This window comes from Tetrao urogallus (genome assembly GCF_951394365.1).
Source record: "Tetrao urogallus genome assembly, chromosome: 13".
NCBI classification, from domain to species: domain Eukaryota; kingdom Metazoa; phylum Chordata; class Aves; order Galliformes; family Phasianidae; genus Tetrao; species Tetrao urogallus.
In genome coordinates, this window is record NC_136826.1 from 10,308,142 (window position 1) to 10,333,595 (window position 25,454).

The window sequence follows — 25,454 nt, forward strand, 5'->3', positions numbered from 1 at the left end:
ACTAGGTAGAAGATGGCATGGCTAACACCGGTCCTGGCAAATCATTTTTCCTAGGTGCTACTTGCTTTCCCAGCTCTAATTTTCCTCAGTGACAAATGCAAAACAAGTACAAAAAAAGCTAACTAGAGATTGTTGTACAATACATAGCATTTGGGGTAGCAATAAACAGTGTTAACAACTATGCAGTTTAAGAATCAATATGCTTTTTTTTTTTAACTAAAAAATTCTGGAGAAAAAAAAAAAAAAAAAAAAAAGAAAAAGAAAAAAGAAGAGGCTCCTGGACAAGATAGATATGACCAGTCTTTTTATGTGCTTCTCAAAGCAGAAATTCTTTCATTCAACCTACTGAACATATCATGGAAAACAAATGTATTTTTACAGTATATCAAAATGGGAAAGAGAAGTTGTAAGCTTCCACATAGAGTACATGCTATGCTTAAATGTGAATACTGTGGAGCCATACAATGATGAGAGTATGAGCAGAATAGTATTTCCTTGTAGGCAGTGTATTAATGTCAATTATATCCCTAAAATGACACGTCCTTAAAAACTTCAAAACTACCTGTAAAGTACATATGATCAGACTCACTAAGCCCACTTACAACAGCCAATAATAAATTCAGCATCAGCTTCACCCGATGGCAAGGAGGAGGAGGTAAGGAAGAGAGGACAAAGGCTAGGCAGAAGCAGCCGGTGTACGTTTGCTGTGAGTGAGCCTGCAGGTAAGCAGGCTGACAGGGAGCCACCTAAGAAGCGTGATTATAGCTCTGCAGTGATTGAGGTTAGGGTGTCAGCACGCCAGAAAGATTCTAGGTTGGAACCTTCAGAAATCCCACATAATGGAAAAAACACAGACTGAAGATTCCAAGTTGTTTTTTCACATTGTTTCTTGATCATAAACTGGATCTACACTATGCCTAGGCCCCCCAAAAGAAGCTGTTAATCAGATAGGATTAAGCAGCCTTTCTGCTGCATATCTCTGCAGAATTACTAGTAATTCAAGCTGTCAATAGCATAGCATGAAGCAGGACCAACCTAAATCTCACTACAACTGTCAAGTCTGTCAGTATAGAGGAACCTGGGGCAGAGGTTAGTCTGATACTGGTAACAATAACAGTTACCATGAAGAAAAAGAAATTTTTGTTTGCTCATCCATTTGCATATGCACACACACTGAAGAGTTTTAAGAAGCTCATCTGAACCTGGTACAGTGGTCCTGAAGACAAAAGTATTTCAAGAAGACACTATTGAAAGATGTGCACAAAACTTCATACTGCCAATCTCTGTATGCCAAGAAAGGAACAAAGGGAGACTAAGCAAGGGTGTCAGACTGCCTGTTATCCAGGAGACCATTTTTGCTGCTTTCAGTGGAAACAGCTTCAGTTTTCGAAAGTGAACTGAAGATCTTGGAAAACATTCTCTCTCTACAGAGAAAAGAAAAATTCCTTTAAGCCTCCAAAAACGTGCAACTTCATTTTTTCTTAATTCAGATTCAGTCAGGAAAATAAGCAAGTAAATAGCCAAGTTCACTATTTGAAACTAATTTGATACCATACAGATATACCAATCCAACAGAGATCTTCATACGAGTTTCAAATAAAGGCTCTCATCTCTTCTGTTTTGGTAGCATTTCATCTTTTAAGTACAATCATTTTATGTTCCATTAAATAAAAAAATTGTCATGCCTTTTCCTTGTATTTTTCATACACTTTTCAAGAGTTTGATTGCTGTCACCCTCTTTTCCTTTGGTGTCAGGTTTTAAGGGAGAGATGGAAAACGAGCAGTCTGAAGGCTGAAAGGAGCAGTCACAATTGTCATGCCCATTAAGATGGGAAAGGACAGCTCTAATCATATTTTTGTGCTGACTGCAAAGACAGTCAGACTGTTTTCTGAAGAATGGAAGCACTGAGTGAAGAAGAGACCTCTGGTTTTTTAGAGTGATGATACATCTGGTAATTGTGTTTACAGTGGCAACTATATTCAGATGTTTTACCAAACTTCCCCACCTCAGGAACAGACAATACAGAATGACTCTCAGCAAACAGGATATCTACACTAAGCATGTACTTTCTAAAGCAATCCTTCCTCAAAGGCACAGACTATCAAACTGAAAGGACCCAGAATTCTTTACAGTACCCCTTGCCCTCTGTCACAACTCAATCCAGCTTCAAAGCAGCCTTGGAAAATAAATTTTACTTTTGAACGTTTTCTTTTGTATGTTTAAAATTACTTTTTCCTGTAAGTATTGAAAAATATTTTCCCTGTATCTCTAGAAGGTCTTTTTTGTATCTTAATCACAATATAAATGACAACACTTCTCATTCATCTAGGATATCCCTAAAAACATGCAGGGCTTATTCAAAACCTCACTCAAATCTAAAGAGAATGTCCAACTGTTTGGAGTGCTACTTCACTCCTGATCAATAAGACTCTTACCTGAGGGCTTTTTTCTATATATAGACTACAGAAAGAGCAAGAGAACACTTCCTAAAACGGTCATTCATTATGTAATACGTGAAATCTATTTCAAGCTTCCTCATGAAATTTTTAAAAGCTTTCATCTGTCCTATTTTTGCTTCTGCTACAAGATAGGGGAAGGCTCTGGATTTCTTACCCGCACTATTTCACAGTCAACATTTAATTCTGCAGCAACAGCTTCTATTTTCTCTCTGCAGACTGAGCCCAGGCTGGTCATGCCATTGTCCCAGTATTTCTTTAGGGTCGCCAAGTCTCGGTCACTAAACTGGGTGCGATCCTGTAACTGTAAGATAAAAGAAAATAGAATACTGTTAGATTAAAAATCCTTATCCTGTTCATTTAATTTCCAGAGGTCTTGCACACAGTAGGATGTATGTTGCACTGTCTTTGTGGCTTTTCTTCTAACTCACCCTTCAGAATTTTTTTTTAAGTTCAGTTACTTATCCAGGCCAGTACAGCGTTCCCTGGGAGTTGCTTGAAAGGCAGTGGCAGTGCTGAAATGAGTTTAAAGCACTTTAGCTTTGTTCCAAACTCCACCTGATTTTTAAATTTGTTTTATCTTACTCCAAAAGACCTTACTGAAAATAACTTTTTCCACTTGTGCTGTTTACTCTCTCCACCCAATTTATGGAAATTACTCCTTAAGGCTTTTCAAGTTTCTCACCCTCCCCCACCTAAAGTTCTTTTATCTTACTGCAAACTACAATACATGCATAATTCAAAGGATTCTGAGTTCCTAAAGGGAATACTTTAATGTTTATTTGGTGAGCTTCAGAGTTTAAATTGGTTCTACAGTTTATTTGCAAGTTCCCTAACTCTGTGTATATTTATCAAAATAGGTGATAGTAGATTACTGATAATAAGCAGTGAAACTGAGAAACAAATCCTACACTTCCTGCTAATTCTTCCTACCATTTTTATGGGCTTCAGTCTGCCAACAGAACCTTAAAGTTTTATCAATAGCTTTTAGCCCAGAATTTTAACTAACATTTCAGGTTTCTTTATATCAGCCCACGTTTGTCATCTCTCCAGCGATTAGGAGCATACAAACATAACTATAAAGTGCATTAGTCATCACACGTGCCAAATTTGTCATCATTTCAACAGCTGAATTTTGACAGAAATAATCATGGTCTCACACCTGAAATCCAGGTTAGCCCATTTGAAAACTGTTTGAAGTTAGAATGAAATAACTCTGAAGTGCATTAAAACACAAAATGTTGGAAACACCTAAGCCTCCTTAATGCACTGGTAAAAAGGATGTCAAAACATGGCTGTAGCTTCACCCAGCCAAGCACAGAACACCAGAAGCTGCTCCCACCTTGCCACCCAGCCGCTCACACGCCGGGAGGAGCCCAGCAGCAGCCAGGCAGCCGGAGCTGCAGCCGCCCTGTGCCCAGGGCCTGAGCCCAGCAGTGCCTCAGGTGCACTCCCAGATGGCTGCTGCAGCCTGCCTTCAGCTGGGAGACCACCTGGAGCGTCTCAGCACTGCTCAGGGCAGTAAGTGGACTTCACCCAGAGAGCACACTGCTGAACTAAATCCCTCATGTACACTCCTAAGCAGATGCTGGTTAGCCTGACCTGACCTACACTCTGAGTACCTGCAAGCCACCTTCCAAGGATGACGTGGTCATTTCCCAAATCACCGTGACAATATCTCTTCTTATAGTGGTTGGCAAAGCAGAATGCCACTTCTAAAAAGGGCTGCATGAATTCTCTTGTTCTGCATGGAATGGTCAGGGAGAGGCAGCCTAGCACTGAGAAAAGGGAAGGTAGAGAGGAATGTGATAGCGGTGCTCACTACAGAAGGAGAAACAAGTCAGTCTGGCCTCCCCCGCTCTTTGTGATGGGCTGGAAGCTTAGGGCAACTTTATCTTCTGAAGCATACTGAGTGTTTATTAAAAAAAGTAAAAAGAATTTCTTCCTAACATCTAACCTACATCTCCCCTCTTTTAGAAGTTGCTCAGCTTTTGCACACTAAATACATGGATTTAGTTTTTCCTCATACTTGGGAATAAGATGACAACACATATTTTTGCTTTTTGGTTGCTCTTGCAGCTGCTGTCACATCAGGTACTTTACCCTTCCTCTTTCTGCTGAAGGACTCGTGCAGCAGCGCATGAATCACGCTGATACCGATCACAGGTCAGACAAGGGAAAGGAGAACAAGCTTTTCCAGTCAACTGATATGAAAGAAAAAAAACAAAACTCTACAACACACACTGCATGAGAGAGTCCAGAAAACAGAAAAAAATGGAGAGGAAAGTTGTTCAAGTAAATAGACGATGGTATTCTTTAGAAACACATGAAGTTGGAAACAGAAGCTACAATTATAGAATCATAGAATTGTTTGAGTGGGAATGGACGGACCCTTAAAGGTCATGTAATCTAACTCCCCTGCAATGAGCAGGAACACCAATATCTCCATCAGGGAGCTGAGAGCCAGGTCCAGCCTGACAGGCCTGAGTATCTCCAAGGGAGGATTGAGACTTGAAATCATACCAGTGCCCCCTAAAGAAAGGTATTTGGCACCTGGGGGCTCAGAATGACCAACAGGTCACTGTGGGTAGCAGGCACGTACAGTAGCACGTTAACAAACTGCAGAAGCTGCCTGCCCACGTGCTTCGCAGACATGAGCTGCACTACACTGCATCAGGGAGCACAAAGGAAGATTCTCTCCTTCACTTACACTGCTCTCACTGCTGGGATCCAGCTCAGCCCATAGGCTTACTAAATGTACATAACACCTAAGCTTATTAAAACTCAGATTAGGACTGGCTGCTTTCTGTAAGTGACCATGCAGTGTCTTTGCATGGATTTCTTACACAAACCACATTCAATTACATTATCATCCCCTTCACAAATACTGTAAGTTTGACTCCTGCATTATACGCTACTCAAAAATTACTTAACACTCACAAAAGTTGGTGTCTTTTGTAAGGAAATAAAGGGCAGAACTCCTGCATTGAACGTGCATCTACACTTCCATCTGTTTAGTTAATAACCTCCTCTTATTTAGTATCACCAGAGGAATTGAGGAAACAAAGAAGAAAATGTACGGTTCTAGAAATACCACAGCACTGATGGTGATCAGCAGTTACCACAGGGAGGGGAAAAAATTAACAAAAAAGATAACACTGAAAAGCTTCATCTTTAAAATAACACTTCTTGTAACTGAAGACAAGTCAATAATTCAGTTCCTATTTTTTACTTCATCATTACAAACACTGTGAATACAATTCTCATGTCCTTCCTTCAAACTCCCTACTTGCTGATTTGAGACCCAACTTTATCCTTGAGAGCATTAACTGTCTGTGGAATACTTTACATTTATCAGTTCAGTTGTCCATACTTTGAAAAGCAGAGAGAAGCTTCTTCCAGCAGAAAATAGCCCATCAACTCACAATGAAAAGCAATCCTTGTGAGCAAATTGAATCAGCAGTTCTGCCAAGCTCAGGGTTAAACCCTGCTTATCCCCTGACCTCTCAAGTGTAATAACAACACTCTTATAAGAGATGACCCAGTTTATTATAGGCATCCCTGGCACTTGGCCAAGCCCCTCATTATACCCACTGTCTGCAATATTTGCGGTGCAAACCTAGGCTCTGTAATTGGTACGAGTAATTACACTTCAGTGCAGTGTCCTTAGCCTGTTGTTTATTAGCACCTGCCTTTTTTAGATCAGTTCTTATGTGTCAATTGAAAATGTTCAGATTAGGCATATCCTGAAGGCATATTCTGAAGTTAAAGAACTAGGTCAGCAGCCCAGTTCTGATGCTCCGTGATTAAGTGTTCTACGACCACAGTTACTTCTAGCAAATGAACCTCTTGCAACACATACTAGTCACTACTACAGAGTGTCTTGCTCCCTAGCAAATGTTGCAATTTCTTCTCCAATGGCCAACACTGCATCTCTTTATAGAAAGAACAGGCTAGTCTTCAGCCACACACAACTCACAGAATTTGCTTCACTGTCACTAAAAAAACCCTTTAAAATCTTGGACTGACTTTTCCCTTAGCACTATCAGCAGAAATATCAGTCAGAGTATCCCTGAAGAGCCTGCTGTCTGTGGGCTGGTGTCCTGTGTGCATTTCCACCCAACCCACTAGGACTCCCAGGATACACACTTCTCCCTGGGGAATTTAAAATAAATAAATAAGGATGCAGCTGGAGGCCATAATTACCAAAATGATTTGGAGGGTTGGTTTCTGAACTCTAATTATCCTCATCTCAAGATTTCCTCTGTCAGCACACGAGCAGATCAGTACCTATCACATGGCACTTCCAATCTTAAGACAAAGAAACATACCAGAAGGCCCCCAGCAAAATGGCTAGGAGTGAGCTGTTAAAAATGTTACCACCAAGTCTCATTCACAGAGCAGAAGATACAGAGAAGAACGCAATCTGCAAAGCCTTCAGACAGACACGTGCTTGGATGTGGACTGCAAACCATTACAGCTCCTGTACCACAAGTATGCAATCGCAGATTTCTGGAAGAGACTTTTTGCACTTTGTTCCACTGTTTTAGTAAGCCAGATGCTTGCTCTGAGGGAGGCAGGACTAATAAATATTTCAATATTGGCATACAGTTTTAAAATAAAAAGGCTTAACTGAAGTGCACTTGGTTTTAACCCCTGTGGGTTCCCACTTTACTTAAAAAGCCACCCAGAGATATAGTTTTCATCAGTACACATAGGCTCACTGTGGCTGTAGTTTTCATGAGGTTTTTAGATCACAACCCAACAAGGAACTTTATTCAGCAGTTGTACTGATGTACCCACACCACCAATGTCTGCCACACACCAGCTGCCACTGCCGTTCCCTCAGACGAGCAAGTTCAGCTGGTGGCAGGACTCACAGCAACACGGAGCTGGATCTGGTCCTTTACCTGATCCAAAGTGCATGACTGTACTCCTGTGACAGACTCTGAGCAGAACACTTTAATGCCAGTGTCTCTAGAATTTCATGGAAATTGGCTGTAATGGCCCAGTGATCTAAATGCAAATGTTCATGACATAAGCCCTCCACTTACTCCACAGTACAGAACTCCATGTTTTTTGAAAGACATTCACATGAATAACAGAGTGATAGTTCTACACTAATATTCACTAACAGTCAGGATTACATCATTCTAGAGCACAGCTGAGCAGACCAGCAAGAGTTTCTGTAGAACTCTACAGTTATTTGACTCGATGCAGCTGAAGGACAAGGAGAGGAAAACAAATTACAAGGCAGAAGATTAAAACAAATTCAGAGCATCTAAAACACAATCTTCTCTATTTTAAACAAAATACTGATCAGCCTTTTTGCTTCTTGAATGGTAGTAATTGCCATAATCACAGTTCTACAACTTCACGCATTCTATTTCTGTTTCTTCATGTTCTTTCTTCAAAAGAATTTCACATTTGAAACTGAAGTTTCTTAAGAAATAGGAGACTTTCCCATCTTTCATTTCCTTACACCTGTGTACATGTATCAGTTCTGGAGTGCCAAACCCACAACTGCATGGCCATTACCCTGGTCACCTCTAAAAAAATAGAACTTCGGAATACCAACGCACAAGCCATCCAGTTCCTCGATTGCTTATCCAGCTCACTCTACATAGATTCATCTACGGAGAAGTCCTACATCCCAATTTAAATCAGATAAGGGTGAATATTGCCATCAGAAGTAATTCATCTGGAATGACTAACAGAAAGGTGAATGCTTCCTGCCCTGCACAGCAAAGGAGAAGCTCCGCTTATGGTTCACTCTGTGCTGTGAAGATTACTGCCTTGGAAGTGTACCTATTGCCTCTCAGTCATAACATAACCTCCCTGAAGCATCTACTGCAATTGCTTACATCTGCATTTTCCCATTAGGTTCATCCCCAGATGGCAGTGCAGCCTTCATAGAGCAAAAAGAGGGGGACATAAGTAAATCAATCAGTCTTGTGTTGCATTCTGGTTGAAAAGGGATGGGAGAAGTAAAGATAAACAAATTCTTTTACATAGAGAATTCAGAGCAAAAATGGATTGGAAAAAAATACTTCACATTGTTAAACAGGTGATTAAAATTACAGTTTATGGAGAGAGGCAATGCTTAAGCAGCAGCAGCTGATGTTAATGGAAAAGCCTTCCCTTAAGTGGGTATTCCCAAATACCTAAGGCTGGAGAAATGAGAAGCTACAGTGCTTACCTCCAAAATAAGAGTGGGAGTATGGTGTGCTGTGGGGAAAGACAGCTATACTTGAAATGCCAGAAGGAAGTGGATCCACCAACCCCTCCCCAGGAGACTCTACCCCTGGAGAGATCTCACTTGCAAACAGTGAGCAGACTGGCACAGTAACTTCCCCTGCTACAGAAGGAATCAGTCAGCAAATCTGTAGCTCATTAGGAGATAAAATGTCCCAAATATCTGCAAGAAAAGATGTCAGCTGCTCACTGAGCTGCTCATGTGCCTGCTCAAGCTTCAAGAAATTCCACACCCACGTTTTCTCTCACCCATCCCTATCATACGCACACTATATACAGTGAAGCCTAGGTGGCAAGCTAATTACCGGAAGTCCATGCAAATGTTTTGCGTCTCATTAGTTTGTACATACAGAAAAGAAGAAATTGATAGGAAAAAAATGTAACATGCTCAATTGTTATTCCCTACTGAAAAACATTAAGTCTGTCTGATACATAAAGTATCACAAAGTCTGAATGATAGCAAAGAACAGATAAGTATTTTCAGAAACAAATTCCATGTTTAGAATCTTTCTTAAGTTATAATTTTTTCCTGACTCAAAAGTTGAAGATGTCCTGCCTAAACATTATCCACTGATATTAAACTGAGAACACAAGAGGAGATTTGGTGTTACTCCCAATAACCTTGCAGTTGAGGGCTCTGCACTGGACCAGGACAGAATCTGCCGCACGTGGCTGCAATCAACATCAGTAACTGCCTTCGTGCACCACTGCTACTCATACCACAGAGATGGAAAGCGTACAGGAAGGAGCATTTTGGCACTATGGTGTCATAATGAAATAAGAGTGCCAGTGTAAAAATTCACAGCTAGTTCTTGCTGCCCCACCCTCCTCATCACTGCTGCCTACTCAGAGCTATGCTCATCTGATCCCAAGTACATTCAGCTCACTAAAACCTGGAAAAATACAAACTCAGCAGAAAGAAACTCAGTGGAAGAGATGTATCTGACAGGTCAGATGCTTAATTTGGATTACCTTGCAATTAGATACCAGCACCAGTGTTATGGCTGGGGTGGCAGTGCACCCATAGGGAGCGTGGGTGGAATAAAATTCCTCCTTTTCAACTGTGAAGCGCTGTGAAACCACCTCAGCCAGCTCCTGAGACTGTACTCGAGGGCACTGACTGCCTGCTTGATGTTTGAAAAGGTCATTAAATGATAGCGGGACGGTGCCTTCCAGAAAAAGGCTACAGTCTCAAGAGAACTTGTACATGGAAGGGAAAAAAAAAAAAAAAGATGGAATGTACAACAACAGGACTTGATATTTCCAAGAATACATTTAGATAAAATGTCTCATTCCTGTACCTGATGTATTAGATACTTGAATGGAAATATACTTACTGCTCTTTTCCTGGAACAACCTGTAATCCAAGGCACAGTAAGGTTTCCTGAAATCTGTAAAGAAGGGGAAAACAGAACAGAAAACAACAGCAGCTTAGGTTGCTATGATAACAAACAGCAAGCAACTTCCAGAAGACTTCTATACTGTGCATTTGGTCCTGATAACAACATTTAAGATAAACTGAGATTTGGAAGCAAAGCGAAGCCACACTTAGCATCACTGTTACAGGACTAAAAACAGAACTGCTTCCTCACATGAGAGCGACAACACAACGGCAATTCAGATACTTATGAACTTTTGCTTTCTCAAAACTTACAGTTCAGAATACAAGTTTACATCTCATAACTGCACAAAGCTTGAAAGATTAAGCAGACCAGAGTTAGTCCCGGGCCTCATGTTTAACAGCACTGTTCTATTTTTCAATTATGGCAGTTAAACCTTCAGAATAGAAAAACAAACAAAATCCACCAAGGCATCAGTAACTGAATTCTTCAATGTCAAATACCAAGAATATGCAGAGTAGGAGAAAAACTAGGGACATGAGGCTAATGAAGGAAGAGGAGTGGGTATGAAGGTGAAGGCTAGCTTCCTTGATTCTCATCACTCCTCCATCATTCCTAGATGTCAGACTTGTTACAGAATAAAATAAAATCCTGTACTATTTCCCCTGGACATGTGCAATGTTTTATAGCCTGGAATATTTTAGGCTTATTTAGGATTCCATGTCAGCTTCTGCTACAGATGAGCAATGCTTCAGAGAATAAACACAGCTCGAGAGATTAATCAATCTCATGTCATTACACATGCTGTACATGAGGAAGACAAATCTCCTCCTGATGACTCTATCAAGTACACTAAAGTTTTTGTATTAGGGAAATGAATCTTTCAGCATGGGTCTGACTGAACACAGAATACCTGGTACAGTTTGTCTGTTGTACAATATCTTCATTCTCCAAGCTTTTAGCTGAGTGCTGAGGGTTACCTAATGGCAGGCTGTCATTACAGCACAAGGAAGGTTGAGGAAGAAAGCTAGAATTAAACACCTTTCCCTCCTAAAAGGAAGTCTGCACCAGCTTTCATATCTAAATTATTCATTTCTTAGTAGCATACACTTTAGAACCAAGTTACGACCATTAAGATTTGCTGTCCCACACAACAGCAGTGCATTCCATAGTCATACAGTTGGCTTTTCTGAGACTTCCCTGTTCAGTCATTTTGTGTTTTTTTCCCTTGCTAAATTAACTCCGATGCGAAGCTGATTTGGATCATATTTAACACTAGTATGTATTCTTATACCTGAGAAGAGCAACAAATTTCAAGTGGAGCTTCAGAAAACAGTGCTTTTCTGTGCGAGTCAAAGCAACGGCAGAGCATTAACAGTTAAGTGGAAGGCAAACACACACTAGTTCTGACAGATCTGACATCAAATACAGTACTTCAGTGTAACTATCTGAAAGACAACATACATGGAAACATACACTGAAATCTGAAATGGCACTAAAAGTGGTTATGCAGTACAAGGTCCCTGCACAGCCTTTTCCCAGTTCACCTGTGGATTCCCTGTCCTGAACTCTCAGCACTGGGACCATTCAGCAGCCCCCACCACCCTCAGCTGCTGCATGTCCTGTGGAAGCAGAGGTGGCAGGCAGTGCTCCTGCAGCCTGCTCCCTGCTGCTCTCCCCAGCATTCCCCCGTGCTCTCTCTGATCACACCTCTGCAAGCATCCTTAAAGTGAACCTTAGTAATAAAGAAATAAGTACTATCTATATATCTATATATACTACTCTGCCATACTTGCTGCAAGACTTGGAATTTTCCCTAGAAGAGTATGGGGCTAAATTAGATTAACAGTGCTTCAGTGTGTATAACAAAGTAATTAAAACAAACAAACAAACAACACACATACTTTCAACAATGTTTTTGTAGGGCTGGGGAAGGAAACTAAGGATAAATCCCTACTCAGCCCCGAGGACCAGTAAGTACAGCCTCTCCTGCTCAATAAGCTCAGCACCAAACTAACGAAAGTTAGTAGGTTGAATAATTTAGCAAAACTGCTCAGGCATTAAAATCAATCATTTCATTAAATTTATTTCCAGTTTACACTAAGATGAATTTGATTAACTGAACCAGTAAGAAAGCTACAACTAACTGCTAATTAGATGCCCCACCAATGTACAACAATAATCACTTCATCAAAACAACATCACACGTTCCTACCTTTGAAGAAGCATCTGCTTGGATGTTTAACTACTCTCACAACCACATAACTCAAGTTTAATCTGTTTTTAAATTGAGGAAGATATCCCTGCGTTTAAGGGTTTTCACTGTTGGCGCTGCTCTGAAACGTGCTCTAACTCTCAGCAAGGAATACAGTGATCAGAAGTCAGAGCCACCATTCCTTCAAGGCAGTACAAGATCCGTCCAGCTTGTAGGACACTTTTCCTCTGCAGTTTCTACAGAACCACGACATGCCTTAAGACCACAGCTTTTATCTTCCCCTATAAATTCTGATACTGAAAAGTGCCATCTTCATATTTCACAGAGTGGATTGCTACAGCAACAAATGCATTAACAGCAACCTTCCCAGTTCTTTCAAGGTTTAAGAGTGCGTAAGGGCAAAGGATGCCACAGGAGATAGGATTTCCTCAATCCAAGGTATATTCCTAAATCCAAAGGGCAAAGGGTTTGTGAAAGACTCACATGGAAGTCAAATGGTGTAAAGAATTCCTCACTTACCAAACAACAGGTACATCACTGTAACAGAGGACAAAAGCAACAAAGAGACAACAATAAAGTAAGTTACAGAGACATCCCTGATCTGATTTATACCATACTACATGGCCAGACAGAATGGTTCATGATAGGTGGCATTTAATCTATAAAGAGATTCAGGCCCTACCCCAAAGTATTCCAAATCCAAGTTGTTTTGTTGTTGTTGTTGTTTAATTTCTAATGAAATTTGAAAAGAAAGAAAGAAAGAAGGAGGGAAGATTTAGGTTGGATGTTAGGGGGAAAGTTCTTTACAAGGAGAGTGGTTAGGCCCTGGAACGGGCTGCCCAGGGAGGTTGTGGATGCCCCGTCCTTGGACGTGTTCAAGGCCAGGTTGGACGGGGTCCTGGGCAACCAGGTCTAAATGTGTATGTTTGGTGGCCCTGCTAGGCAGGGGGGTTGGAACTACTTGATCCTTGAGGTCCCTTCCAACCCGGGTGATTCTGTGAAAGAGAAAAACATACTGACAGTTTTTCAAAAGTGAAATAAAGCGCTGAGAGCACACAGCTGGATGTATCCATACTGTATTCCATTAAGTGAAACTTTTCTCAACAGTTTCCTTAACTTCGTGCACTTCTGCAGTTTTACAGTCCCTTTACAAAAGGGATGTGCATATTTATAGCTTTTCTTCTCTTATTAAGCAGTATTTAATGAGTTTTTAAAATTCAAGAACAGCAATATCAAACACTGAGACTGTATGAGAGGAAAAGGGAGAAAGGGGAAAAAAAAAAACAAAACAGCTCCTTTGAAGTATTCAGCTTACAAAAGGCCACAAGTAAGGACAAGTAAGCCAGTGTCCTATCTACTGCACAGAATCCAGCCCAGAATAGTTGTGAGAAGAGGCACTTATAGACTCAAAAAACCCTTTCTTTCAAACTCTGACAGGATATAGGGACAAGTCGGAAAGAAGAGGGGGGGGGAAAAAAAGAGACAGAAAAACCACCACATATCCTATTGTTCCTTATACTAGTGAACAACACACATTAAAAGATGGTATTTTTTTATGGTTCATCTTCAGGATAAATTAAAACAGAAATAGCATGCAAAAGCAATGAGTAATACCACAGCCTGTCAGTCATAAGACATTGATGGAAGAGCTAATCCAACCTGACATTAATAAGGGCAAGCAACTGTACAGCACATGGACGAGGGTGTGATCCCATGTTCTGCCCTGCGCCACATGCAAAGTATGTCTGCAGAGAACCAAAGGGTACAGCTGTGACATGCACTGGTAAGCCAAGTCAGGACACAGGGCTTTAGCATGTATCAGCAATTGCAGGTATGATCCCCATGTAAACAAAGTTTATCTACTGAATACACAAAGCCCACGCTGCCCTTCAGTATGTGACAAGCCACTGCAGCCACAGGCTCAGCTACCCAGATAAAAGTGCTACCATACCACAGTCCTACCTTCACTTTTAATAAGGAATTACCTCAGTTGAAAGACATAAATGGAGCACAGCTTACAGAAATACAAACCTACCACTTATTAGCTAACAAATTCCAAAGATAACAGTACTTATCAACGACCTTGTCTTCAAGATTTGCAGACAGATAATTGACAGATTACCTGGTAATTATTTTGGTTTTGTGACAGCCTCAGTTGATTTGAAGATGTAAAATGAGGAGAAAAAGTACTTCTTGATGTATTAGCAGTGTTATATAATGTACTGGATGTATGTAATGAGGTCCGTGCAGGCAAGTGGTAGTCTCTGCTGTGATACAGCATACTGTCAGGCACATCCCTGGCATTCACCATCTGAGAACTACAGCTCACATTTCTTCCTGGCCCAGACAAGGCTGCACTTTGGTTCTCCACTCGAACAGAACTGCTACTTTCACAGTATCTTGAATAGCTTTGTATTTGTGCTCCCATGGATGCTAGTTCTTCTTCTCTAGCATATTCATCATCCACATCTCCAGTTTCCATCGCAATGGACAGAGAGCTGCCTTCCACTGAGCAGTGCTTCTGTGCTGTACTTCCTCCCACAATTCTTTGAGGTTGATCTGTAACCGCCAGAGAAAACACCTCGCGGATTTCCAGGTTTTGTGTGCTACAAGAAGGGTCCCTAGTGTTAGCCCTTTGTCCAGGGGGCACATGCGATGCAAGGGCTGCATGTTCTGGTTTTTGTAACCTCTGACATCCCATGAGTTCAGCTTTGCAGGGTCTGTGGCATATCATTGGTTTCTGAGGTAACACCAACTCTGCAGTTTGGACTGATGAACCACCATAGCTTTTTTTTGTGTGACTATAAATGGAGTTCGCAGAATTCAGTACACTTGTTTGTCTAGATAAAATAATCGTTTTTTCCCCTACTAATAGTGAGGCATTTTTACAGTGTGGTATTTGTCGCCCTATAGGGATGTGCTGCTGCTGAAAGTCTGCGTCACTTTTTCCTGGTAGTCTTGGAATAGAGGTTTTATGTATTTCTGCCATTGAAGCACTTGTTTGCTTGGTGGATCCCTGCCTACTGGATGAACTAGCAGGACTGTATATACCAGTAACTATTACATCGTTATTAGAAGAGGTCCAAGAAGACTGCTGACTTTGGGACCGAGCAATATTTACCACATTTCTAACTGCTGCTTCTGGCGGTACCGAGGGAGCAGCAGGGGCAGTCCCTGGGGGAGCACCTCCAGATTCTACAGCACTCTTGCTGCTCATCTTCCTTCTTTTATTGCCAACCCAGGTCTGCAAACAATAACAAACACATGCAGTAAATAAGCAGAAAACATGAGGCAACTTCAGTTTTAAAGCAGAACTGATAAAGTGTTAAGTGTTGAAATGACCATAAATCATTTAGTGTTATGCAGATTCTGAACAACTCAAGGTAGAAATCCATGTCTCTCAAGCTTGGGACTCATGCAGGAATACACATGAGAAGCCATCTTGACTTCAAATCTCCAGTTTCTCAGAATCCCTGAGACTGTATCATGCCTTCTATCCCACGACTATCCTTAAGATTAATTCCACTGGCACCCCATCACTATTTTCCCTAAATATCAGTTTTTATATTTAGCACTTTGGGATGCCAAACCTTCACTGAGATATACACCTAGATTTACTTCTAAAAGAAGGAAGATTCTGTAACCAAGTAATGGACAGACACAACTCTCAGAACTGCCTTGAACAGAAACCATTACTTCTTGAATTCAGGTTAAGAGGAAGAAGAGAAGAACAGGAACAACTCCTTCTGATAAAACACTTTTGTAAAATATTTAAACCTACAGAGTAATTCCTCTTCTGCCAGCTGCACAAGACAAGATTAGTACTGGGGTTACACTGCAACAGAAGTTTGCTATGATGGGCATTTCTGAAAGTGACAATGACCATACATAGATACATTTTTCAAGTAGGTAATTCTTCCTCTGCTATAAGAGTTGAGCACAAGATCCTGTTGTTCTAAACACAGAATCACAGAATTGTAGGGGTTGGAAGGGACCTCCAGAGATCATCGAGTCCAACCCCCCTGCCAAAGCAGGTTCCCTACAGCAGGTCGCACAGGTCGGCATCCAGGCAGGTCTTGAACACCTCCAGAGAAGGAGACTCCACCACCTCCCTGGGCAGCCTGTTCCAGTGCTCCGTCACCTCACTGTAAAGAAGTTCTTGCACATGAGGAAACATGAGGAACACAGAGGAAAGTTTGTCATGCAAGTAACAAACTAAGGTACAGCTAAAGGAACTTAAGGGGAAATATTAATTCAGTGTTCCAAGATAAAGAGAATCAACCTGGTGGAATCATCAGCTCTAACACTAGAAGCATAAGCACCATTTAACTGCTCCTAGAAACTTACATGATCAGCAAGGCAGGACTTGCTTCATTCTTTCACCACAGTATGTTTGTGCTGAATGTGACAGTATAAGTAAGCAGACATAAGGGCCAAAGAACTTAAAATAAATAATCCTTTAGCATCAGCTTCTGCTGGTTATTATACATAGATACAGTGAAACAGTCATCTGTACCACTCTGGGTATCATGTGCCTTGGTTTGGTTTTACATGTGCAGCACATCTCAGCACTGAGCAGCCCAAACGAGTTGATTTAATCAACAAACCACTTCATCCCACTACAAGGTAACAGCGCTGAGTACCTTTCTCAGATTTCCACTTATCACGTGAAAGAAGGCAAGATTTCTTCATACATTAACACCTGTTCAGAGAATCACAGAACGGCCAGGGTTGGGAGGGACCTCAAGGATCATGAATCTCCAACCCCCTGCCACACGCAGGGCCACCAACCTCCACATTTAATACCAGACCAGGCTGCCCAGGGCCCCATCCAATCTGGCCTTGAACACCTACAGGGACGGGGCATCCACAGCCTCTCTGGGCAGCTGTTCCAGCACTTCACCACTCTCTCTGTAAAGAGCTTCCCCCTAAATCCAACCTAAATCTCCCCTCCCTCAACTTAAAAACATTCCCATTTCTATTGGGGAAGTAAAGAGATGTTCTAGAGCAAAATACACTCCCTTGTTTTAAACAAATATCTTGATATCTTGGGGGGTTGGACTCGATGATCTCTGGAGGTCCCTTCCAACCCCTACAATTCTGTGAAATTCCTGATCCATTCTACTCATGTTCCTTATCCAATTTTATAAAGTGCCTAATTTGAAGCATGATTTATTACATCAATCAAATCTCAGTTACTTGTTTTAGAATTCTGCTTCACAGAACCAAATTTAAATACATGAAATTAGAGCTGCAAGTCTCAAATTATTTCCTTTTATTGCTTAAAACAATTTTAGAAGATCAAATTTATTTTTCATTATTTCTTCTCAGTCAGCAAACTTTTAAATCAGAAATTATTATTAGGGATACTGCAGATTTTGATCCAGGGAAAGAGACATCCCCCTGAACTTCAGACTGTCCCATAACCTATACACACGCCGAGTGGCTGAGTGCTACTGTTTTTAGTTTTAACCAGTTCCACCCTAAATATGACAACAAGATGTTCTCAGGATCTGCTTCAAGAGATACGGAAGAACAACGAAGCTCCGTGTTCTGTTACAGTCACATTTACTGTTGTACTGAGGGGAGAACCACACGCTACCACCCAGATCAGTGCTCCTCAGCACTTGGTGATAACAGCTATGAAGATTGAAAGCTGGAGATCATCTGCACTTTAACAAGTCATACCTGCTCATACTTACTGCAAAGCCAACCAACAGTAAAAATATACTAATATTAATCAACAAAACCACGCCATTCAAACCCTGCATGGTTCAACATTTCCATTAAATTTGAAGAGGGTAGAGGATTGTCCTAGAAGCAATCTTCCAAGTTTCCTAATTTTGAAAAGGAGAGACATTTTGTATGCCTCACAGTGATAAAGCCTGCATATGTTCCCACCAAATCATAACACACCTTGAGATTAGGAAAACCAGATGTAGTTCTCTGGGACAGGGTTACAGAAATCCTCACTTGGGAAATGAATTAGTTTATTTATAGAGTTATGAAATTTGAATTATAATATACATTTAGGAAATCTGTGTTCCTCTTACATCTGCAAGCGTCAGCTGCAACCTACACTTCATTCTGTTCAACAGCATACAAGGAAGTACTAATCCTGGACCAAAAGTCTTACAGAAAAACAAAACAGCACGCTGCTAAGAGCAAAAAGGAGAAGTACGAAGAAGAGAAAGGTAAGATCATAAAAAAATAAGACAAATGCAGGACACATGGTATGTTTCCATTTCAGTTCACAGGTAGGAAGAGTTTACGTTACGTGAAGAAGGGCTCAGCAAAGAAGACAACTAAAGAAAAGTGCTGTGACACATTACTGCAGTAAGGATAATAGAGAAGGGAGTGGTAATAGGAAGATGGAAAGTGAATGAGGAGTGCAAACAGAGGAGAGACTGGCTGCCTCCTCTGGGTCCTTGAATCAGAGTAAAAATAGAAAAATAGGCACAACTATACCATCAGCAAGCAGATTCCTGCTACAAATCTCCACCTGTGAGTTAGAATTTATGGGTGACTTTCAGAGCATCCTGAGCTGAGAAAGTAACCTGAATATTTCCAGAGTATTCTGAGAGAGGGGAATCTAGTTAAGAATTAAGGGGCAGAAGCAGCTGTTGTATACCACAGGCTCGTCCAAGAAGCATTAGACTGGTCTCACTTTCTCCTCCTCAGGGCCCAGTGCTGCAGCACCTACTGCTAGCTTCACTACCACTGTTATTCCTTCAATTTATGCTCCATGATTTCTGTTTCTGCTCCAAGACAACAGCCATTTTACTGTTCAGTGTTTCACAAAAGGATTCTTATTTCCTTTCCCATGTGATTCACAGACTTTGGAAGAGCTCCTGTTAGCACTACTGACATTCTTCTATAAGAAAACAATGCAGTCACTGTAAGTAATAATGTGTGACATGGAACATCAATGTGGCAGCATTTTCTATGAAAAACTGTGATATTTTTCCCCAAAATACATTAGGTCATAGAAACTGCTTTACCTTAAGAATAGTTTTCTACCAACATGACCTTTCTTTGGTACAATACACTGCACGAAGTTTCTATAGGGAAATTCCATTTGCAGTTTAATTTTAAAAATGCAGCCAACAAGAGAAATCAACAAGAGACAAAAACAAAAAGACGAAAACAAACCACAACCAACAACAAAACAAACACTCCTTGTGCCACCAAGCACCTGCTTAACACAGCAATCATGCCATGACATTTCAGTCTATAAACAGGCTCACTGGATACAAATGCACATGTCATACAAGTATGAAGTCTGACTTACAGACACACAGGAAGACACTCCAGTTCTCTGAAGATATTTGGTGTGAAGGAATGAACTTGTATAACTTAAAAATAAATAACTTACAAAGAAATTTGGAAAGCCTCAGTACTTACCCTGACTACACTGAAGTCCAGTTTAGTTTCTTGTGCACACTGCAATATGAGCTGAAAACAATTTTTACTTTGATTTGTCATTCCATTTTCATAATAACGCTGTAATATCCTTTGCTGTTCTACAGTAAATACAGAACGCAGATTCATCTAAAAATAAAAGAAGATACTCTGAAAGTTGGAATACAAACTGTAACGCAGAATGCATAAGCACTTATTTATGCTTGTGATAATGTTAAACACTGACATATTTTCCTTATGCAATCCTTTACCAAAACTTTCACATCCTTTCAAAAACAAATAAACAAAAACCCCTGAAACAGCAACACTGTTACGGTCAGCATTCCTTTGAGACAGACTCAAGTCCAGCACCACACGTTTGGAACGCCACTGACAGAATTCCCTAAGAAAGTATTACATTGTATTGCTAGATCCATGAGCTTCCAATTTAAGTCACAATCTTTCACTTTCACTTAAAATAAAGAAAAAAAAAAAAAGGCATTAGGCAAAACAGAGCATTGCAGCAATATTGCAGATGTGTCCCTTCCTCTACCAAAGTGAGATACATGATCTGAGAGAAGAATGCAGGTTGCAGTCTGGCATGAGGAGTTCCCACTGACTCTGGCTTCAGCAAATCCTACACTACTATGGCTGGTCATTCGTACTCCTGCTGTGTCAGCACTTTGCAGCTGCAAGGTCAAAAAGATCAGGGACCAGAACTGGAGACCGACTCAAAGAACAACCACAGACAAACAGAAAGGTCATAGGCAGCATGGACCAGCTCCCTGCCTGGGAAGCCACAGCTACGTGGGGCTATGGTGGAGGCCCAAGGGCCAAGGCAACCTTTTCAGCAGCAGTTCAGTGGCTGTGTTAGACCAGGTGCAGCTTCACGGCACATTAAAATCATTCCTGAGATTGGAAATTGCAAACAAATTAATACAGAAGAGATTCCATAATGGCAAAGTGAAGTTTCACATTAGTTACATGCTCTAGGCAAGCCAGTAACATACAATCCCCTGGTTATCTATTCTGATTAGAATTACTGAAATCAGCAAGTAAAGCCCCACCACCACAACATTTCCAAAATAGGCCCTTTATTTTGTCTTAAACAAAATGGAGCCAGCTGAGACAATGCAATCCACTGTCCAGAAATAGCCCACATCTGACTTTGTGCTTCAGGAGGAGAGGGGGGGAAAAAAAAAAAAGCCATCACCACAAGTTGGGTTAATACTTTAAATATTCACTTCAAAATAAGGCAGAATGAATGGAAGAATCCATACCAGAATCTTGCAGGACAATAAAGTGGATGGGGGAAGTCTTAGTAGTTACCAAGCTTTTAATTACTATTTTTGGAAAGTTCAGATGGAAAGTAATAGAGTAGAAATAGGCCTAGTCCTTGCAGAACGTCTAATGGAGCAAACAGAAAATCATTAAGGGTTCAAAAGCACAAGCAAAAATTACTGCATTCTTTTCAGCTCAAAAATCAAAGATGATTTTGTAATCACATTTTTACCTCTGTTCCTAATTCTTACTTTATATTCTCAGTCAAGTGCATTACTACCAAAGTCAGGCTTTGCCAGAGTTACGCACCTCCCAGAATCTGTATTTTAGTTATTTTCCAAGCTGGGCAAAGGAGTGACTTGCTTTGAATGTTGTGCTGTTGAAAAGAATTGGTTGAATAACAAACCAATAAAGCTCATAAAAATCTACTTTCTAACATTAAGATCAATCTTCCAACCTCCCCCGAGGATGCACATGATGATTCAGTCACCACCTGATTTATGCTACCTCTAAAAACAGAATCAGGGTACGCAGAGTTGGAAGGGACCCACACAGACCACTGAGTCCAAACCCTGGCTCCACACAGGACCCCCCCCCCCAAAATCCAAATCCTAAGTGTGAAAGCATCGTCCAAAAGCTTCTTGAATTCTGGCAGCTTGGGGCTCTGAGGAGCTGATTTAATTTTGACCTGGGGCCCCAAAGCAATTGGCATGGCCCACATTACACTTCCGTGTCTATTACTTTCCCACTACTTGTGGTTCTGTTTCAGAAAAAACAAACAAACAAACAAAAAACAACCACAAATCTCAACTATATGGATTGCATATTTAGCAAAATCTCATGTGACACGTGAGCTGTTCATAGCAGGGCAGGAAACAGAAATTCTCACAAAGACCTTAGATTACACAGAACAAGAGGAAGAAAACCACCTGATATGAAGGTAATTGCTGATTAAGTCATTAGTTTCCTCCTTTTGACTTCCTAATTTCTTTGAGAAGTATTACCTGTTTAGCATCAGTTTTCTTAGCTATACAGAACAAGATATTAATTCTTACATTTTCTTTGATATCAGAGTTCCCTGACTGTTAGTAGAAATACACACGAATTGGAGATAACTTAAGTGCTGACATTACCTAGCAGTAATTCAGCCACATTAGTATCAAGGGAATCAGCAGCTCTTACGTCTCCATAATTAATTTGGTATTATTCAGGACAATCTGTAACACCAAATGTAATCTCTGTTTCCCAATTTGTGTACCTACAAAGTATACCAGTTTGTTTAGATTTCTCACCTTTATCTTGAACTGCAGACTCCACGTTAGAAATCCACATGGATTCTTATCATAATTTAATTTTAATCTTGACTCGTCAAGCTTAGAAAAGACACGTAGGAGTTTTTTGGAAAACCAGGCGTCCAGCTGGTGGGCAACACATTGAAACTGAAATGAGAGTTTGTTTCAGAAAAGAATGCTGTGAAATTTGTGAAATTAGGGCTGAGCAGTATGCAAAGAGAAAGCCCACGAACCTTCAATAAGAGCTTGGGGTAACAAAGCCGTGTTTGGAACAATTCAACATCTGCCTGCTCTGCTAATAAAATGAGGCAGCTTTGGCATGCATGTTGATGTTCAAGTGACAGTGCTGGGAACAATCTACAACAAATACAAAACTAGGTTTGCTGAATTTCCTTCACAATTGTTATGAGCCCTAAGCCAACAGACATCATTCAGCTTTCCATCCTGGTAATCTCCCACTCCTCAATCTACAATAAGCCCACCGAGATAAAGACGTTGGACTTCGTTCCCTTTCTAAACTGAATACTAATTGAAAAAAAATATATATATTACCAGTAGAAGCCCTTCTCTAAATGCAGTGGTTAGGGAGACATAAATGTACTCTGAGTGCTGAAGCCAGGCCCTGGGGATCTACAGCTCGTAACACTAAGAATGAAGATGGGTACTGCAATGCCCTTCAGTTTCTTCAAGGCTGCTGAATATGAGCCTCAGGAAGAACAACCCTACTGACACATTTCAGCCTGTCACACTTGCTCCTCATCAGAGGAAATCAAGGTTATTTCTATGGCTGAACTTCTTTAGACAACGGTTCAGTGACTTTTCCCAAAACTATTTACCATCTTTGCCTTCTTGCGATAAGAGCAAGCATGAGTGAGAGGGGGGAACACAGAAGAATTAATGCCAGGTCGGCTTATGAAGCAGTACTGCATTCTCTTTATGAACTGTACGCTTCATGAACAGCTGTGCCCCATGGGTGGCCATAACGACTCCATCCAGCACCTGGAATCAGGAAGATCTCCGGGCAGCCCAAGGATACCTGGCGTCAAGGAGTACCACAAGAAAAGAGGGAATGCTCCTGTACTAACAGCTCTGTCTGGAGAAACAAAAACAAGTGTATCCAGCAGCTACTTATCTGTTCTGCCATGACTGCTTCAAAGATTTTGGGAAAAAAATATATAAAATGAGAAGCAGCAACAGAAAGGAAAAAAAAAACAAAAACACCACATTTGTTGTCATTTACAACATTTGCAGACATCAAGAAGACGTGAGGTACTGAGAGTGCTGAGCCACGCAGCCTCACAAGGCAGAGCTCTACCCTGACAATGAATTCCTCTGAGTGCTGGGAAATACAAACTTACGAATGACCCTTTAATCCAAACAGAAATTCATCTTGGACCTGAAATCGTACTTAGGAATGTTTTCACACAGAGTACATGACGCTACAAGGACCTGCGTATAACATATTTACGTTATAAAACCGCCAGGGATTCACACGCAGTGACAGAAGGAAACAGGTGCTTTTGGTTGCTTGCTTGCTTCCAACCTGAGCGTTAGCAAGAGAAGGAACACGAGAAGCAAACGGCACCACGGCAGCAACGCCCACCCCGCCGTGCAGCAGAGGGCGGTGACGTGAGTTCCGCGCATGCGCACACTCCGCCCTGCCGCTCTCCCGCCCGGCTCGGCTCAGCGCAGCGCGCAAGCGCAGTCCCCCTCCCTCAGCCGGCCGCAGCCTGAACCCGCTCGCGCCGCGCTGAAGAGCGCGCACGCGCAGCGAGAACCTTTCCCCGACGCACGCACGGAGCGCGCCGAGCGGCCGTGCGCGTGCGCGCTTCCCCAGCGGCGGGTGCGCAGCGCCTGCCCGTGCGGGGCCGCCCGGGGAGGCGCAGTGCGCGTGCGCGGCCGAGGCGGGTCTGCGCGCGAGAGCGAGCCCGCGCGGCCGCCCTCCCCCACCGCCGGGCCGCCGGCCCCGGGGCGCCTCCCGCCCGCCCGGCCCCGCCGCGGCGCCTCACGGGCCCGGCCCCCGGCCGAATCCCTCGGCTCCGGGACCCGGCCGCCGCCCGGCCCCGCTTACCGTGCTGCGCGGGGCCGGTCTGGGGGGCTCGGGGCTCCGGATTCAGCCGGTTTCGGCTGGGTCGGTCCCGGCGTCACACAATGAAATCAGCGCCTCCGATCATTAATTCTCATCATGATCGTGACGTCAGCGCAGACAGCGGCCAATGGGAGCGTGAGATCAGCGCCGGCCGGGACGGTGCTCGCCCCCGCCCCCCGGTCCGGGGGGGCGCCGCCGCCCTCAGACCCTCCGCGCCCCGCGCCTGCCGGCATCCCGCCCCGAGCGGCAGCGGTGGGCGCCGCGAGCGGCCGGTGGAGGGGCGGCGTGTGCCGAATGGTGGCCGAACAGCATTGGCCGCACTTTGCAGCCTTTTACTGTTGGGCGGGAGGGGAGGTGTGTCCCGTAAAATCGAGAAGATAGAAAAGGAGCAGGATTTCGATTACGCGAGCATCGCGACGGTGAAGAAATAAACTTTTCGTAGCTTGAGATCAGTACGCGTACAGCTGAGAGCCCACGCGTGCGGCACGTGGCCGGGCGCCGCACAATGCCCGCGCGCCCACCGGCGCCGCGTCGACATCACGCCGTGCCTTTGTGCCCAGCCGCGGCGCGAGGCAGCGCTGCCGGCATCGTGCGGCCCGGCCGCGTCTGCAGGGACGCCGCGGCCCCGAGGGCGGGAAGCTCGACGGCACGCAGCCTGCCGAGGGCTGCGTGGTGTGGCGGACGCTTGAAATCACGTCAGTCTGCTTGTATTGGCTCTGATGTAGCAGTTAGAAGCCGCGGATTCGAGGCCCTGTTGCGTTAATAAATAACCTTCAGGCTTCCCCCGTTGCTGCCCTGAATAGTTCACAAGTTCTGGTGTGAAAATGATGTGGTTAATTTTGTGCCATGATGTTAATGTGGTCTCGTCAAATGCGTTGGGCGGAAACACGAGGGCTGGCACTGGCAGCAGGAAAGCAGTCAATACGTGTGTACAGCTATTTCAATATTACAATCTGTTACTCATATTTTTAAAACCAATTTTTAATATATTTAACTCTGCTTCTGGCCACCAATATTCTGTCTGGGTTTCCATCTAGGAACAAGCAGCTGTGTGTTCACTCACAAATAAGGGTTGTCCTTCTAGAGTACCTTTCAATAGTTGAATAGTCGCTCATGTTCTGTCC

At 42.5% G+C, this 25,454-nt stretch overlaps 1 protein-coding gene across 1 annotated transcript in view; it reads right to left on the reverse strand.

The window, feature by feature from the left end:
- The window catches only part of HDX (highly divergent homeobox), a gene marked incomplete at its 3' end in the record, with an annotated part of 36,225 nt that extends 11,810 nt beyond the window's left edge, over positions 1-24,415 (reverse strand). Inside the window, exons 1-5 of the mRNA XM_079542001.1 lie at positions 24,313-24,415; positions 19,672-19,818; positions 14,390-15,511; positions 10,050-10,103; positions 2,615-2,761 (exon numbers count right to left, since the gene is read on the reverse strand). Coding sequence (XP_079398127.1) covers positions 2,615-2,761; positions 10,050-10,103; positions 14,390-15,511; positions 19,672-19,818 — 1,470 coding nt within the window. The 5' untranslated portion in view covers positions 24,313-24,415. The remainder of the gene's footprint in view (positions 1-2,614; positions 2,762-10,049; positions 10,104-14,389; positions 15,512-19,671; positions 19,819-24,312) is intronic.
- Between the last annotated feature and the right edge of the window lie 1,039 nt (positions 24,416-25,454).